The sequence below is a fragment of the Gorilla gorilla genome, chromosome 17 (genome assembly GCF_029281585.2).
Source record: "Gorilla gorilla gorilla isolate KB3781 chromosome 17, NHGRI_mGorGor1-v2.1_pri, whole genome shotgun sequence".
Lineage (NCBI taxonomy): Eukaryota > Metazoa > Chordata > Mammalia > Primates > Hominidae > Gorilla > Gorilla gorilla.
In genome coordinates this window covers 49,568,922-49,583,554 of record NC_073241.2, presented here as the reverse complement: position 1 = coordinate 49,583,554, position 14,633 = coordinate 49,568,922, and the positions used below count along the sequence as shown (strand labels likewise).

Below are 14,633 nucleotides of genomic sequence, written 5' to 3'. Positions count from 1 at the left end.
AATCAGCAGCATCTGGGAGAAATTCTGTATTATCGCTACTTTACTGTCATTTAATTAACATCTATTAAGTAACTACTATAAGACTTTAATACTGCAAAGTACTTTACAATCCTGAGAAGTTGTCAAATTCTTGAGGGAAAGGTATACGTTTTTAATCTTTATGTTCCCGGTGCCTACAGTGGGGGGGGGGGGGGGGGGGCTCAATAACTATTTGAATAATGAGTTAATAAAATAATTAATGACATGATCCAGTACATAATCACCATCAGGTTACTACCAATTTTCCAGAACCATACCCATGTATACAATAAAACTAATTTTTATGTTAGAGACTAATTTTCACATACAATTATTTGAAAAGTCCTCAAGTAAGATATCTTTCTTAAAGGCAGACAAGCCTTAAGTATATACTCTTGGTGATGTTCTCAAACAGACAACATAATTGTCCATTTAAATCTCACCTGTTAAACCAGCAGGATATGAACTTGGCACCACTGAAAATGAGGAAGATGCACCTCCAAAAGGCGTTACCCCTGAGGATCCTCCAAATGGTGTCATGGAAAGACTGCTGAAATTAACTGCTGTTCCCTTTGCTGAAGATGACGGACATGGTGACACTGTAGTGGGTTCTGCTCCATAATGGCTCACACTTGTACTGACAGGCTCTGGAGTATTTTCAGGTCTGTATTTAATGGCTGGACTTTTGTTTTCTTTACTTTTAATGCAGCCCATTATCAAATCTACAGAGACAATAAAACAAATATTTTGAGAGTCAGTTAACACACAGGATACTTCAAAAAGACAGGGTTCAAAAAATCATTTTAAGAAAAGCATATGCCATCCCTGCAAAAAGGAACATAAACAAAACAAAAAATAGAAAGCTGAAAACGAGGTCTCTTCCCCTCATTTATCTTTATTACAATTTGCAAAAGCCCTACTACAATCGCTTCATTCTCCAACTCAATCACCTTTAATAGTCCAATGACAACATGCCACAGTATATTGGGAAAAAACCATGGGCTCTGAAGCCAGAGAGGCCTAAATTTGAATCCTGGCTTCCTACTTAGTAGTGGAGTGATCTCAGGGTATGTTGCTTAACCTCTATGCACTCCAGTTACTTGAAAAAGTATCGCTGGGCGCAGTGGCTCACGCCTGTAATCCCAGCACTTTGGGAGGCCAAGGCGGGCGGATCACGAGGTCAGGAGATTGAGACCATCCTGGCTAACACGGTGAAACCCCGCCTCTACTAAAAATGCAAAAAATTAGCCGGGCGTGGTGGCGGGCGCCTGTAGTCCCAGCTACTCGGGAGGCTGAGGCAGGAGAATGGCGTGAACCTGGGAGGCGGAGCTTGCACTGAGCAGAGATCGCGCCACTGCACTCCAGCCTGGGCGACAGAGCGAGACTCCGTCTCAAAAAAAAAAAAGAAAAAAAGAAAAAGTATCTGGGGGGCCAGGTGCAGTGGCTCACACCTGTAATTGTAGCACTTTGGGAGGCCTAGGTGGGCCAATCACTTGAGGTCAGGAGTTCAAGACCAACCTGGCCAACACAGTGAAACTCTGTCTCTGATAAAAATACAAAAATTAGCTGGGCGTGGTGGTGCACACCTGTAATCCTAGCTACTAGGGAGGCTGAGGCATGAGAATCACTTGAACCCAGGAGGAAGAGGTTGCAGTAAGCTGAGATCGTGCCAGTGCACTCCAGCCTGGGTGACAGAGTAAGACTCTGTCTCAATAAAAAATAAAAAATAAAAAAGCATCTGGGTGATAAAATTATCTGTTAAAAAAAAAGAAAAAGAAAGAAAACACAATAGAAAAAAAAGAGAAAAACCTACTTCATAAGGTTTACTATGAGGATTAACTTTATTACAAATTCTAGACAATCTGGCACACAATGGGTACTAGCAAATACTGTTGTATTCTGTCTATACCAGCACTATGTCAACAGAAATATAATCTAAGTCACAAATGTGAGCCACATAATTTTAAATTTTCTAATTTAGTGTAGCCATATTAAAAAAGTACAAAGAAACAGGTAAAATTAACTTTAGTATTTTATTTAACCCAGTATATAAAAAACATATTTATTTCAACATGTAACCGATATAAACATTTTAATGACATTTTATTTTTTCATACTGAGCCTTAAAAATCTGATGTGTATTTTGTACTTGGAATACATCTCAACTGGACTAGAGACATTTCAAGGGCTCAAGAGTTGTATATGGCTAGTGGCTATCATACAGGACAAAGTAGATCTATACCTTTTCCCTTCCCTGTCAATGGAAACACCCCTAAAGCTCACCAAATTTAACCCCAATCTATCTTTCCAACCTTTCCAACTTTATTTCCTACTATCCTCATACTTATGCTCACACACACACAAATCTTGTTTCCCCAATGCATATGCCCTGTGCTTTCCCATTTTGGGTTTCTTTTTCCCCTTTCTAAAATTGTCTCTGTTCCAAGTATTCTCCCCACCTCTCTACCTGCTAAAATCCTATCCTTTCACTGATGGTCATCACAAATGTTACTTTTCCAATCAGGCTTTCCTTATAATCAGTAAAATATCTTTTCTCTTAAAACCCACAATATACCTTTGGGGAGATTTTCTTATGAGGCTCACTTTATTCCATTTTATATACCATTTTTAATTTACTGGTCTAATCCCAACCTACCCCCAAATTAATGGCAATACACTCCTTCGAAGCAAGAGTTGTGCTTTACTCATCGCTTACCTACCGTATTATCTACCATATAGGTTTACTAACATTACAAAATCTGCATTATTCTATTCACTGTCTACAGAAGCACTAATATAGAATTCATTAATTCACTTAACTTTCAAAGGTCATTCTTATTTGTATAGTTTTTCCCTTTCTATGACATTCAAAAGGAAGTAGGTGAGTGTTGGCCGCCTCATAAATTCTGAAAGACTAAACATTTACAACCTCAGCTGTATAATAATAATTTAAAATGTAGCTACATATATTAAAATAGAAGCAGTCTCAGAACCTCAGAATTGGGTTTTAGATCACTCTCTTAAATTGGTATATTCTAAAGATGTGAGTTAACTATAAGCATCAAAATATAACCGGGGCTAGGCGCGGTGGCTCACGCCTGTAATCCCAACACTTTGGGAGGCCAAAATGGGTGGACAGCCTGAGGTCAGGAGTTTGAGACCAGCCTGGCCAACATGGTGAAACTCCGTCTCTATTAAAAACACAAAAATTAGCTGGGCGCGGTGGCGGGCGCCTGTAATTCCAGCTACTCGGGAGGCTGGCGCAGGAGAATCGCTTGAACCCAGGAGGCGGAGGTTGCAGTGAGCCAAGATTGTGCCATTGCACTCCAGCCTGGGCGACAAGAACGAAACTCCGTCTCAAAAACAAACAAACAAACAAAAACCCATAACCGGATCTGGAAACTTAATATACGGTCTTTTGTATCTATGAGTTCTGCATCCATGGATTCAACCAAGATTCAAAAGTTTCAGAAAAAAATTGTGTCTGTACTAAATAACGTACAGTTTTTTTTCCTTGTCATTATTCCCTAAACAACATAGTACAATAACTATTTACATTGTATTAGGTATTATAAGTAATCTGGAGACAATTTATTTATTTTTCTTTTTTTCTTTTTATTTTTTATTATTATACTTTAAGGTTGTAGGGTACATGTGCACAACGTGCAGGTTTGTTACATATGTATACATGTGCCATGTTGGTGTGCTGCACCCATTAACTTGTCATTTACATTAGGTATATCTCCTAATGCTATCCCTCCCCCCTCCCCCCACCCCACGACAGGCCCCGGTGTATGATGTTCCCCTTCCTGTGTCCAAGTGTTCTCACTGTTCAATTCCCACCTATGAGTGAGAACATGCGGTGTCTGGTTTTCTGTCCTTGTGATAGTTTGCTCAGAATGATGTTTTCCAGCTTCATCCATGTCCCTACAAAGGACGTGAACTCATCCTTTTTTATGGCTGCATAGTATTCCATGGTGTATATGTGCCACATTTTCTTAATCCAGTCTATCACTGAGGGACATTTGGGTTGGTTCCAAGTCTTTGCTATTGTGAATAGTGCAATCTGGAGACAATTTAAAGCATACAGGGGGACTGGACACAGTGGCTCACACCTGTCATCCCAGCACTTTTCAGGGACAAGGCGGGTGGATCACCTGAGGTCAGGAGTTTGAGATCAGCCTGGCCAACATGGTGAAACCCTGCCTCTACTAAAAATACAAAAGTTAGCCACGTGTGGTGGTGCACACCTGTAGTCCCAGCTACTAGGGAGGCTGAGGCAGAAGAATCGCTTGAATCTGGGAGGCAGAGGTTGCAGTAAGTCAAGATTATGCCACTGCACTCCAGCCTGGGTGAAACAGTGAGATTCTGTCTAAAAAACAACAACAACAACAACAACAACAACAACAAAAAAAAAAAACACAAAAAAACAGCATATGGGGGATTTGTGACAGGTTATATACAAATACATGCCATTTTATATCAGGGACTTGAGCATCTGGGGATTTTGGTATCCACAGGAGGTTCTAGAAGGCTCTACAATTTCCCATGGATCTTGAGGGATGACTAAAGTGAAAATATTGTAAAGGAATTATAAGCTAAATATATAAAAGGCAGTTGCTTTTAAAAGTATTAGAAAAAATCAAAGGTAAGTAGTTTCATAATCTAAAGTTGGAAAAGTCTTTTAAAGTATAAAGTAACTTCCACATTGAAAGGGGCAGGGGTGGGGACAAAAGTTTAAGAGAAGCTAAAATATCTTTGTACTTGCTCATGCTTTCTTGTTCTCTCAATATATAATAAATGTACACATGTGGAATCTGGTTGACATTCTTAATATAGACAACTCTTATGCATGAAAAGAAAAAGTCCAATAGAAAAACATGAAAACCTATCAAGAGACAATTCACAACATAGGAAAGGCCAATTAACATATGAAAATGCATCCAACCTTCCCAGTCTTCCAAGAAATGCACATTATAAGAAGATACCTTTTGTGGTTACCAGACTGGAAGATTTTGACTCAATATACTTAAGCCTGAAGGCAAAACTGTAACAATCAATATATATCCACAAAATATGTAAAAACTGGGAGGGGGAAAGGTCTACTGTTCCCCACCCCACTTTCTGTCAGGGCCAAGCGCTGTTCTTTGCCGTTAAAAAAAAAAAAAGTTTAACTGTAAAAATCTTAAAAGTTGGTACAAGGAATCTACAAAATTACCTGCATCCAAAGTCTAAATATCAAGAAAACAGCATTAATTATTACATAAATTATACTTTGAAAGAACAGCAGTTGTATGAAGGAGGAAAAATTATGGGGGAAACCCAGTAACACTGTAAATTAAATTCTGACAGGAGGCCAACTCGGAAATACCATGTCAATTCACAACAGAGGCTCCTATAATTGCCCAACTACCTCAGTTTCCATTCCCAGCTTAATTCCTCATCCTCACCTCCTTTACCCATAACCATCTTAAAGTCCTCTTCCCTCAAAAGTCACACCTTTTCTCCTCACCCTATCAAGTCTTCCATTACTATGCTTAACCTGTCCTCCAGCCTCATTTTCTTAACCCAGAGTATTCAGCCTAATGCCTCACACATCTACGCACTTATCTTTCCAATAACTCTAGGATAGCCCATTAATTTCAGTCTAATTCCACCAGCACCCCAGTATCAATGCATAGGACCCATCATTGCTGCTCATCTCATTCTGAAATATTACTAATGTCATATGTGATTCACATTTTTAAGTAAACTTCAGGTGCAATATGAGTTATACTGATTTTTATGGGTTGTCTTAGAAATGTTAACATCATGGCTGGGCATCGTGGCTCATGCCTGTAATCCCAGAACTTTGGGAGGCCAAGATGGGAGGATCACCTGAGGTTGGGAGTTTGAGACCAGCCTGACCAATGTGGAGAAACCCTGTCTCTACTAAAAATACAAAATTAGCTGCGTGTGGTGGTGCATGCCTGTAATCCCAGCACTTTGGGAGGCCAAGGTGGGCGGATCACCTGAGGTTGGGAGTTTGAGACCAGCCTGACCAACGTGGAGAAACCCTGTCTCTACTAAAAATACAAAATTAGCTGGGCGTGGTGGCCCATGCCTGTAATCTTATCTACTCAGGAGGCTGAGGCAGGAGAATCGCTTGAACCCAGGAGGCAGAGGTTGCGGTGAGCCGAGATTGCGTCATTGCACTCCAGCCTGGGCAACAAGAGCGAAACTCCATCTCAAAAAAAAGAAAAAAGAAATGTAACATCATTTAAAACATTTATATGGAAACCTACCTGTTGGATATTACACTGATTACCTGGGTAACAAAATTTATCTGTAGGCCAAACCCCACAACACACAATTTACCCATGTAACAAACCTGCACGTGCACCCCTTGAATCTAAAATAAAAGTTGGAAAGAAAAAACAAACAATAAACCAAACAAGAAAAATCCCCCAAAATAAAAAAATAAAACATTTATATGGAAAAGTCTCTTCCAAGTTCCAAGCTACTGACTTATAGATATATATTCATTAATAACATACATTATGGGATAAAAAAAACTATATACTGGGTACAACGTACACTACTCCGGTGACGGGTGCACCAAAACCTCAGAATTCACCACTACATAATCCATCCATTTAACCGAACACCACTTGTACCTCGAAAGCTATCAACATAAAACCAAAAACTAAAAATATTCTATATTAGACACTGTAAAAGGAGCTGGGAGGACAAAAAATGGTCCCTTTTCATTAAAAGGTCACAAATGTAAGAAACAAATACAACACTGTACAATGTGAAAAATGCTAGAGTGTGACAAAATGTTAGAGTGGAGGTATGTACAAAATACCATGGAAATACAACAAATGTTATCAGCTCTGCTTAAAGCGCTTAGGAAAAAAAGTTTCGCAAAGGAAGTGGTATCTGAGCTTGGTCTTGAAGAGTTGGGAGATTTGGGGGAAAGAAAAGGATATTCCAGGAAGAATGAAAAGTGTACAGAATGGCTCAGATGCTTGAAACAGCATGGTTCATTTTAGGAACAGAAAATTTCTCTGTTCCAAGAGTGTGAGGGGCTGTTTGTGAGCTGGGTAGGACAGGCAGCTAGAGGAGATTTAATATAGAAGATTATTTGTTATACAATAACTTTTAGACTTTCTCCAGGGAGCATTAGGAATCCAGAATTTTTGTTTTGAGGAATAGCAGGAGAAGATATGTGTTTTATAATAACTATGACAAAAGGATGAATTATACAGCCTAGAAAGAAGAAAAAATGACAGCAGTTAGACAAGTTATAAAACTATTTCAACTGACCCATGTGAGAAAAGGCAAAAGCAGCCAGGTGTGGTGGCTCATGTCTGTAATCTCAGCATTTTGGGAAGCTGAGGTGGAAAGACTGCTTGAGCCTAGAAATTTGAGAGCAGCCTGGGCGTCATGGCAAAACCCCGTCTCTACAAAAAATACAAAAAATTACCCAGTTGTGGTGTGTGGTGGCACATCCCTATAGTTCTAGCTACTTGGGAGGTTGAGGTGGGAAGATCACCTGAGCCCAGGGAGGTCAAGGCTGCAGTGAGTTGTGATCGTGCCACTGCACTCCATCCTGGATGACAGAGGAGATCCTGTCTTCAAAAAAAAAAAAAAAGACGAGCTGGAACAGTGTGGGGCCAGTGATAATGGGGGAAATGAGAAGTGTATAAGTATAATAATCAAGGTTGTCAGTTAAATATGGAAAGAGGAGACATTAAGAAAAAGTCGAGGCCAGGCGCAGTGGCTCACATCTGTAATCCCAGCACTTTGGGAGGCCGAGGCGGGCAGATCATGAGGTCAGGAGATCGAGACCATCCTGGCTAACAGGGCGAAAACCCGTCTCTACCAAAAATAGAAAAAATTAGCCGGGTGTGGTGGCGGGCACTGTAGTCCCAGCTACTCGAGAGGCCGAGGCAGGAGAATGGCATGAACCCGGGAGGCGGAGCTTGCAGTGAGCCGAGATCACACCACTGCACTCCAGCCTGGGCGACAGAGCGAGACTCCGTCTCAAAATAAAAAAAAAAGAAAAAGAAAAAGTCATTCATTCTTCAGTATTTACTGAACCTTTTAAAGTACTTACTATACGTGTATTAAGGGTTGGCTGACTCCAAAGTTTCCAGTTTTTTATTTTTTTATTTATTTTTTTTGAGACTGAGTCTCACTCTTGTTGCCCAGGCTAGAGCGCAATGGTGCAATCCCGGCACACTACAACCTTTGCCTCCTGGATTCAAGTGATTCTCCTGACTCAGCCTCCCAAGTAGCTGGGATTACAGGCATGTGCCACCATGCCCGGCTAATTTTGTATTTTTAGTAGAGACAGAGTATCACCATGTTGGTCAGGCTGGTCTCGAACTCCTGACCTCAAGTGATCCACCTGCCTTGGCCTCCCAAAGTGCTGGGACCACAGGCGTGAGCTACCGTGCCTGGCCAAAGTTTCTAGTTTTAACCAAGTGGAGAGTAACACCATAATTAAGGTAGAGGACAGAGGAAAAGATTTTTCGGACCAGTTTCAGATGGTTCGTTTTAGGTTCATGCTGTGAAGTCTGGTGGGGGATTAATAATATGTTTAAAGCTCAGAAAAAGATGGAAGCCAGAGATAGATTAAACAAAAATAGTTTCATAATTTATCTGAATCTTTTTTTTTTTTCTCTTTTTTTTTGAGACGGAGTCTCATTCTGTCGCCCAGGCTGGAGTGCAGTGGCGCGATCTCGACTCACTGCAACCTCCGCCTCCTGGGTTCATGCGACTCTCCTGCCTCAGCCTCCCGAGTAGCTGGGATTACAGGCGCACATCACCACACCCGGCTAATTTTTTGTGTATTTTTAGTAGAGACGGGGTTTCACTATGTCGGCCAGACTGGTCTCAAACTCCTGACCTTGTGATCCGTCCGCCTTAGCCTCCCAAAGGGCTGAGATTACAGGCGTGAGCCACCTTGCCCGGCTTATCTGAATCTTTTAAAGATAATGAAACTCTCAAATAAGGTACAGCTTTAGAGGAAATCAAAAGAATTAACACAATGTTGGAGGACACCTACATACAAGCATAAGACAGGGAGAGAAATCAGGAAGCAACCATTAGAGTTGGGAATACCTCCATAGATACGAAAAGATAATCATCAACTTCAAGACACTGGACAGGTTTGGGAAAGAGTTACAACTATATATATATCTGTAGCAATTTTTTCATTATATGAAACATGAAGCAAACAGAGAAAATGTTAGTGTGTTAAATGTGGATAAATTATTTTTGTTTGAAGTATTTTATAATTTAACACTTTTTTTTTTTTTGAGACAGAGTCTCGCTCTGTCGCCCAGGCTGGAGTGTAGTGGTGTGATCTTGGCTCACTGCAACCTCCCCTTCCCTGGTTCAAGCGATTCTCCTGCCTCACCCTCCCCAGTAGCTGGGATTACAGGCGTGTACCACCACGCCCAGCTAATTTTTTGTATTTTTAGTAGAGACACGGTTTCACCTTATTGGCCAGTCTGGTCTCGAACGCCTGACCTTGTGACCCACCCACCTTGGCCTCTCAAAGTGCTGGGATTACAGGCGTGAGCCACCGCACCTGGCCAATTTAACACCTTTTAATAAGGAGTAAAATAAGTGGGAATAAACAGACTTTCAGGAAGAAAATGGCTAATAGTGTTAAAGACAAAATCGAGTCAAGTGGCACGTAAAATGATTTTTTTAAAGGCCAGCTGATTAGTAATTTGGAGCTCACCGGTGACTTTACCAAGAGCATTTCTTAACATCATGAAGACAAAAGCGAGATTGCAGTAAGTTGAAGAATAATAAGTGAGCCATGAAATGAGGTAATCTTTGGAATATCTTCATAAGTTGGGAACACATGCATTATCAAGATGTTTCCTATCATTTCTTTGTCTACTTCACTGACCCTCTACTTCACAGTATTAGTGTAATCAAATACAGTTGCCACTTGGTTAGTCAACAGCCATTCTTCCTCTTCTTTGATAAAAAGAACTGTGATTTTGTTGATCCTTCTTACGTTTGCCAAGTCCTTCAGGGGAGGCTCAGTGCCTATCCAGCCCTACGTAGTAAATATTGATTTATTTAAGCCACTTACACGGTCTTATCTCTATTGCCAGTTGGCTAGTTGAGCCATGAGCATGGGCTTCCAGGAAGTTTTCCCCACTTGTAGAGGAATACAAGACAGAAATATTCTATTTTCTTTCCATAGATGTTATCATCGATGATGCCTAAATCAAATGACTTGCTCCACATCCTTAAGACTTGTTATTAACACTTTTTAAAAACTGTTAATTAAATGTAAGTTAAAACCGCAAAGGGATATCACTACATGATTAGTGAAAAATGATTATCTTTTCTATGTTTTCGTATTTATGGAAGTATTCCCAACTCTAATAGGAAGCAACCATTAGAGTTAGGAATACTTCCATAAATACAAAAACATAGAAAAGATAATCATCAACTTCATTCTAGAATCAAAACATTCTAATTTCTCATTCTAATTGGTATGTAGTGATATCCCTTTGTGGTTTTTACATTTCCCTAATGACTACACCTTATTTTGAGCACGTTCTCATGTGCTTATTTGCTTCCCATCTCTACTTTGGTGACGTGACTGTTCAAATCAGTTTTTAAACTAAAGTGTCTGTTCAAATCAAATTTTTAATCGGGCTGTCTTCTTTCTGTTATGTTCTGGAAACAAGAATATTTACTACTCTAACACTATTATATTCTTTATATATTCTGGAATCTAGTTCTCTGTTAGATGTTTATACTCAACTGTGATATTTCTCCCAGTTCGTAGGTTGCCTTTGCATTTTCATAACAGTATCCTTGAACACGCTTTTAAATTTTAAGTTCAATTAAAATTTTTTATTTTTATGGTTTATGTTTTATGTGTCCTGAAAATTCTTCACCAGAAGATTTTCTACATGTTCATCTGTAAGTCTGAACTCTTCTGTAAGTCAGGCCTATCGAGCCATTTTAAGCTAATTTTTGAATATATTATAATAGTCTTACTTTCAAACAAAAAATTTTTTTGAGACAAGGCCTGGCTACTCTGGCTGGAGTACAGTGGCATGATCATGGGTCACTGAAACCTCCCCCTTCCAGGCTCAAGACATCCTCTTATCTCAGCCTTCTGAGCAGCTGGGACTACAGGCGAGCACCACCACGCCTGGCTAATTTTTGTATTTTTTTTTTAAGGACAGAGTTTCATTCACCATGTTGTCCGGGCTGGTCTGGAACTCGTGAGCTCAAGCAATTCACCTGCCTCAGCCTCCCAAAGTGATGGGATTACAGACATAAGCCACAATGCCCGGCCCCATGTTCAATTTTTTAAAACTCGATATCTAGTTCTCCTAGTACAATTTGTTGAAAAACCTATCCATTTCCCACTGAATTACCTTGTTACCTTTGTCAAAAAGCAATTAACCATGTATGTGTGTAGGTCTGCTTTCATTCTCTATTTTTCCCATTGTCCTACATATCTATTCTCATGTCAATGACCACAGTCGTCATTACTGTAGCTTTACTGTGTCTTGAAATTATACAATATAAAGCCTCCAGTTTTTTCATTTTTATTTATTTTTTGAGTCAGAGTCTCGCTCTGTGCCTAGGCTGGAGTACAGGGGCACGATCTCAGTTCACTGCAACCTCCATCTCCAGGGTTCAAGTGATTCTCCTGCCTCAGCTTCCCGAGTAGCTGGGATTACAGGCGTGCACCACAACAACTGGCTAATTTTTGTATTTTAGAGATGGGGTTTCACCATGTTGGCCAGGCTGGTCTCAAACTCCTGACCTCAAGTGATCCAACCGCCTCGGCCTCCCAAAGTGATGGAATTACAGGCATGAGCCACTGTGCCCAGCCTTTTTCATCTTTTTCAAAATTGCTTTAAATACTCTAGGGCAGGGTCAGCAAATTTATTCTGTAAAATATTTTAAGCTTTGTGGACCATATGGTGTCTGTAACAACTACTCAACTCTGCTGGTTTACTGCAAAAGCAGGCTCAGACAATACGCACAACACACTAAGTGTGGCAATGTTAAAAAACCATTTCCAAAAGCAGACAGTTGGCTTGCTAAGACCTGCCAAACCATGCATGAATGAGGGTCTTTGCATTTCCAAACAAATTTTAAAATCTCTACAAATTTTAATCATACAAATTTTAGAATCTCCACAAAAATGCCTGCTGGGATTCTGACTGGGATTATTCTTAATCTATAGATCTGGGGAGAAATGATATTTTAAGAATACTGACTTCCACTTGATCCATGAATGTGGTATTTTATTTATTTGGGCATTTACAGACTTTTCCCAGCAGTGTTTTATAGTTTTCAGTGTACAGGTCTTGTCCAATTTTTGTACAGCTTATCTCTAGACACTATGGTTTATGCCATTATAAATGTTACTACTTTATTTCTATTTCCAACTCTTCATCACTAACATATACCATCATGTGCAGCATAACATTTTGGTCAAGGAGGGACCACATATATGACAGTGGTCCCGTAAGATTATAATACTGTATTTTTACCATACCTTTTCTATGTTTAGATATGTTATTTATTTATTTATTTATTTTTGAGACAGGGTCTTGCTCTGTCAACCAGGCTGGAGTGCAGTGGTGTGATCTCGGCTCACTGCAACCTCCGCTTCCCAGGTTCAAGAGATTCTCGTGCCTCAGCCTCCCGAGTAGCTCGGATTACAGGCATCTGCCATCACACCTGGCTAATTTTTGTATTTTTAGTAGAGACAGGGTTTCCCCATGTTGGCTGGGCTGGTCTTGAACTCCTGACCTCCAGTGATCCACCTGCCTCAGCCTCCCAAAGTGCTGGGATACAGGCATGAGCCACTGTGCCCGGCCCTAGATATGTTTAGATACACAAATACTTACCATTGTGTTACAACTGCCTACAGCATTCAGTATAGTGACATGTTTGTAGCCTAGGAGCCATAGGCTATACCATATAGCCTAGGTGTAAATAGGCTGTACCATCTAGGTTTATGTAAGCACACTGCATGATGTTCACACAATGATGAAATCGCCTGATGACACAATGTCAGAACATATTCCTGTCTTCAAAGTGACGTGCGACCGTAAGTAAATCTGTATACAAAGTATATTTGTATATGATGTTCTTGTGACTGTACTAAACTCTTATGATTTCTAGTACTTTTATAGGTTCTACAGTATTTTCTACACTCAAGATCATGTGTACAAATAAACAGTCTTGCTCTTTACTCTCCTACATACGTCCTTTTCCCTGCTTACCTTATTCACTGACTAGTACCCTCCAGTGCAATGTCGAACAGAAGTGATGAGAGAATATCTATGCCTTGGTTCTCAATCTTAAGAGGAAAGTATTTAGTCTATCACTATCATGTATGATACTAGCTGTAGGATTTTTGTATTATAGCAGAACTTCATAAGGCCAAGCAAAGTTCCCTTGTTTGCTGACAGTTTTTATCATAAATGAGTGAATTTTGTCAAAAGCTTTTCTACATGTACTTAGATTATCATATAGGTTTTTTTCCTTTATTCAATTGATGTAGTGAATTTTACTAATTGATTATTGACTGTTAAGTAAACCTTGGGACCTTTGCATTCTTGAGATAAAACCCAATTGGTCACGGTATATTACCCTTTTATATATTCCTGAAAGCTAATATTTTGCTAAATATTTTTGTCTATGGTCAAGAACCACATTGTTCTTTAGTAGCATTTTCCTGTAATTTCTGTGTTTGCTTTTGGTATCAGGATGTTGGCCTCACAAAATGAATTGGGAAGTATTCTCTTCCTGTTCTTTTTTTTTTTTTTTTTTTGAGACGGAGTCTTGCTCTGTCGCCCAGGCTGGGAGTGCAGTGGCGCGATCCCGGCTCACTGCAACTGCAATCTCTGCCTCCTGGGTTCAAGGGATTCTCCTGCCTCAGCCTCCCAAGTAGCTGGCAGTACAGGCGCGCACCACCACACCCAGTTAATTTTTGTATTTTTAGTAGAGACAGGGTTTCACCGTGTTAGCCAGGATGGTCTTGATCTCCTGATGTCGTGATCTGCCTGCCTCGGCCTCCCAAAGTGCTGGGATTACAGGTGCTGTGAGCCACTGCGCCTGGCCCTTTTATCTTTCTTTTTTTTTTTTTTTAAGAGTTTTTAAGATTGGTATTATTTCGTCCTTCAATGTGAGTGATCAACACGGACTTTCCCCTCTAGCTACTAAAAACTCGAATGCTTCCCAGCCCTCTGTGACCTCTGATGTCTGTCAGTTCACATCAGTCTGGTTGCTCTTTGTCTGGCTTTACAGTTTTACTCCATGTATGTTCATTCTAGAATTCAGCAAAAAGTCAGAGACTTCTATGGATAGCATTATTTTTGACAAAGTGTCCTTCCTGCTGAACTTTGCCCTACAACTTCTTGCTGCCTCAGCTTCCATAAATTCTGATCTCTATCTCTTCATCTTGTTCTTTGCTCAAGATTCCCTGTCCCAGATCTACAATTTAGAATGTGCCCCAGGCAAAAAGCCAGGGTGGGTGGGTGACTGTAAAGCTCACTTTGTTTGTTTCCCTTCTTTTAGGGATCACAGTCCTGCACTGCTGTTGTCCAAAGTCTAAA

General features: G+C 40.2%; 1 protein-coding gene across 4 annotated transcripts in view; it reads right to left on the bottom strand.

The window, feature by feature from the left end:
* The window catches only part of YES1 (YES proto-oncogene 1, Src family tyrosine kinase), a 91,561-nt gene that overhangs the window by 34,326 nt on the left and 42,602 nt on the right, over nt 1-14,633 (bottom strand). For all 4 annotated transcript variants that reach the window (XM_055368603.2, XM_031003725.2, XM_055368602.2 and 1 more), the window contains one exon: nt 462-740. In XM_055368603.2, the coding sequence (XP_055224578.1) occupies nt 462-732 (271 nt within the window). In that variant the 5' untranslated portion in view covers nt 733-740. The remainder of the gene's footprint in view (nt 1-461; nt 741-14,633) is intronic.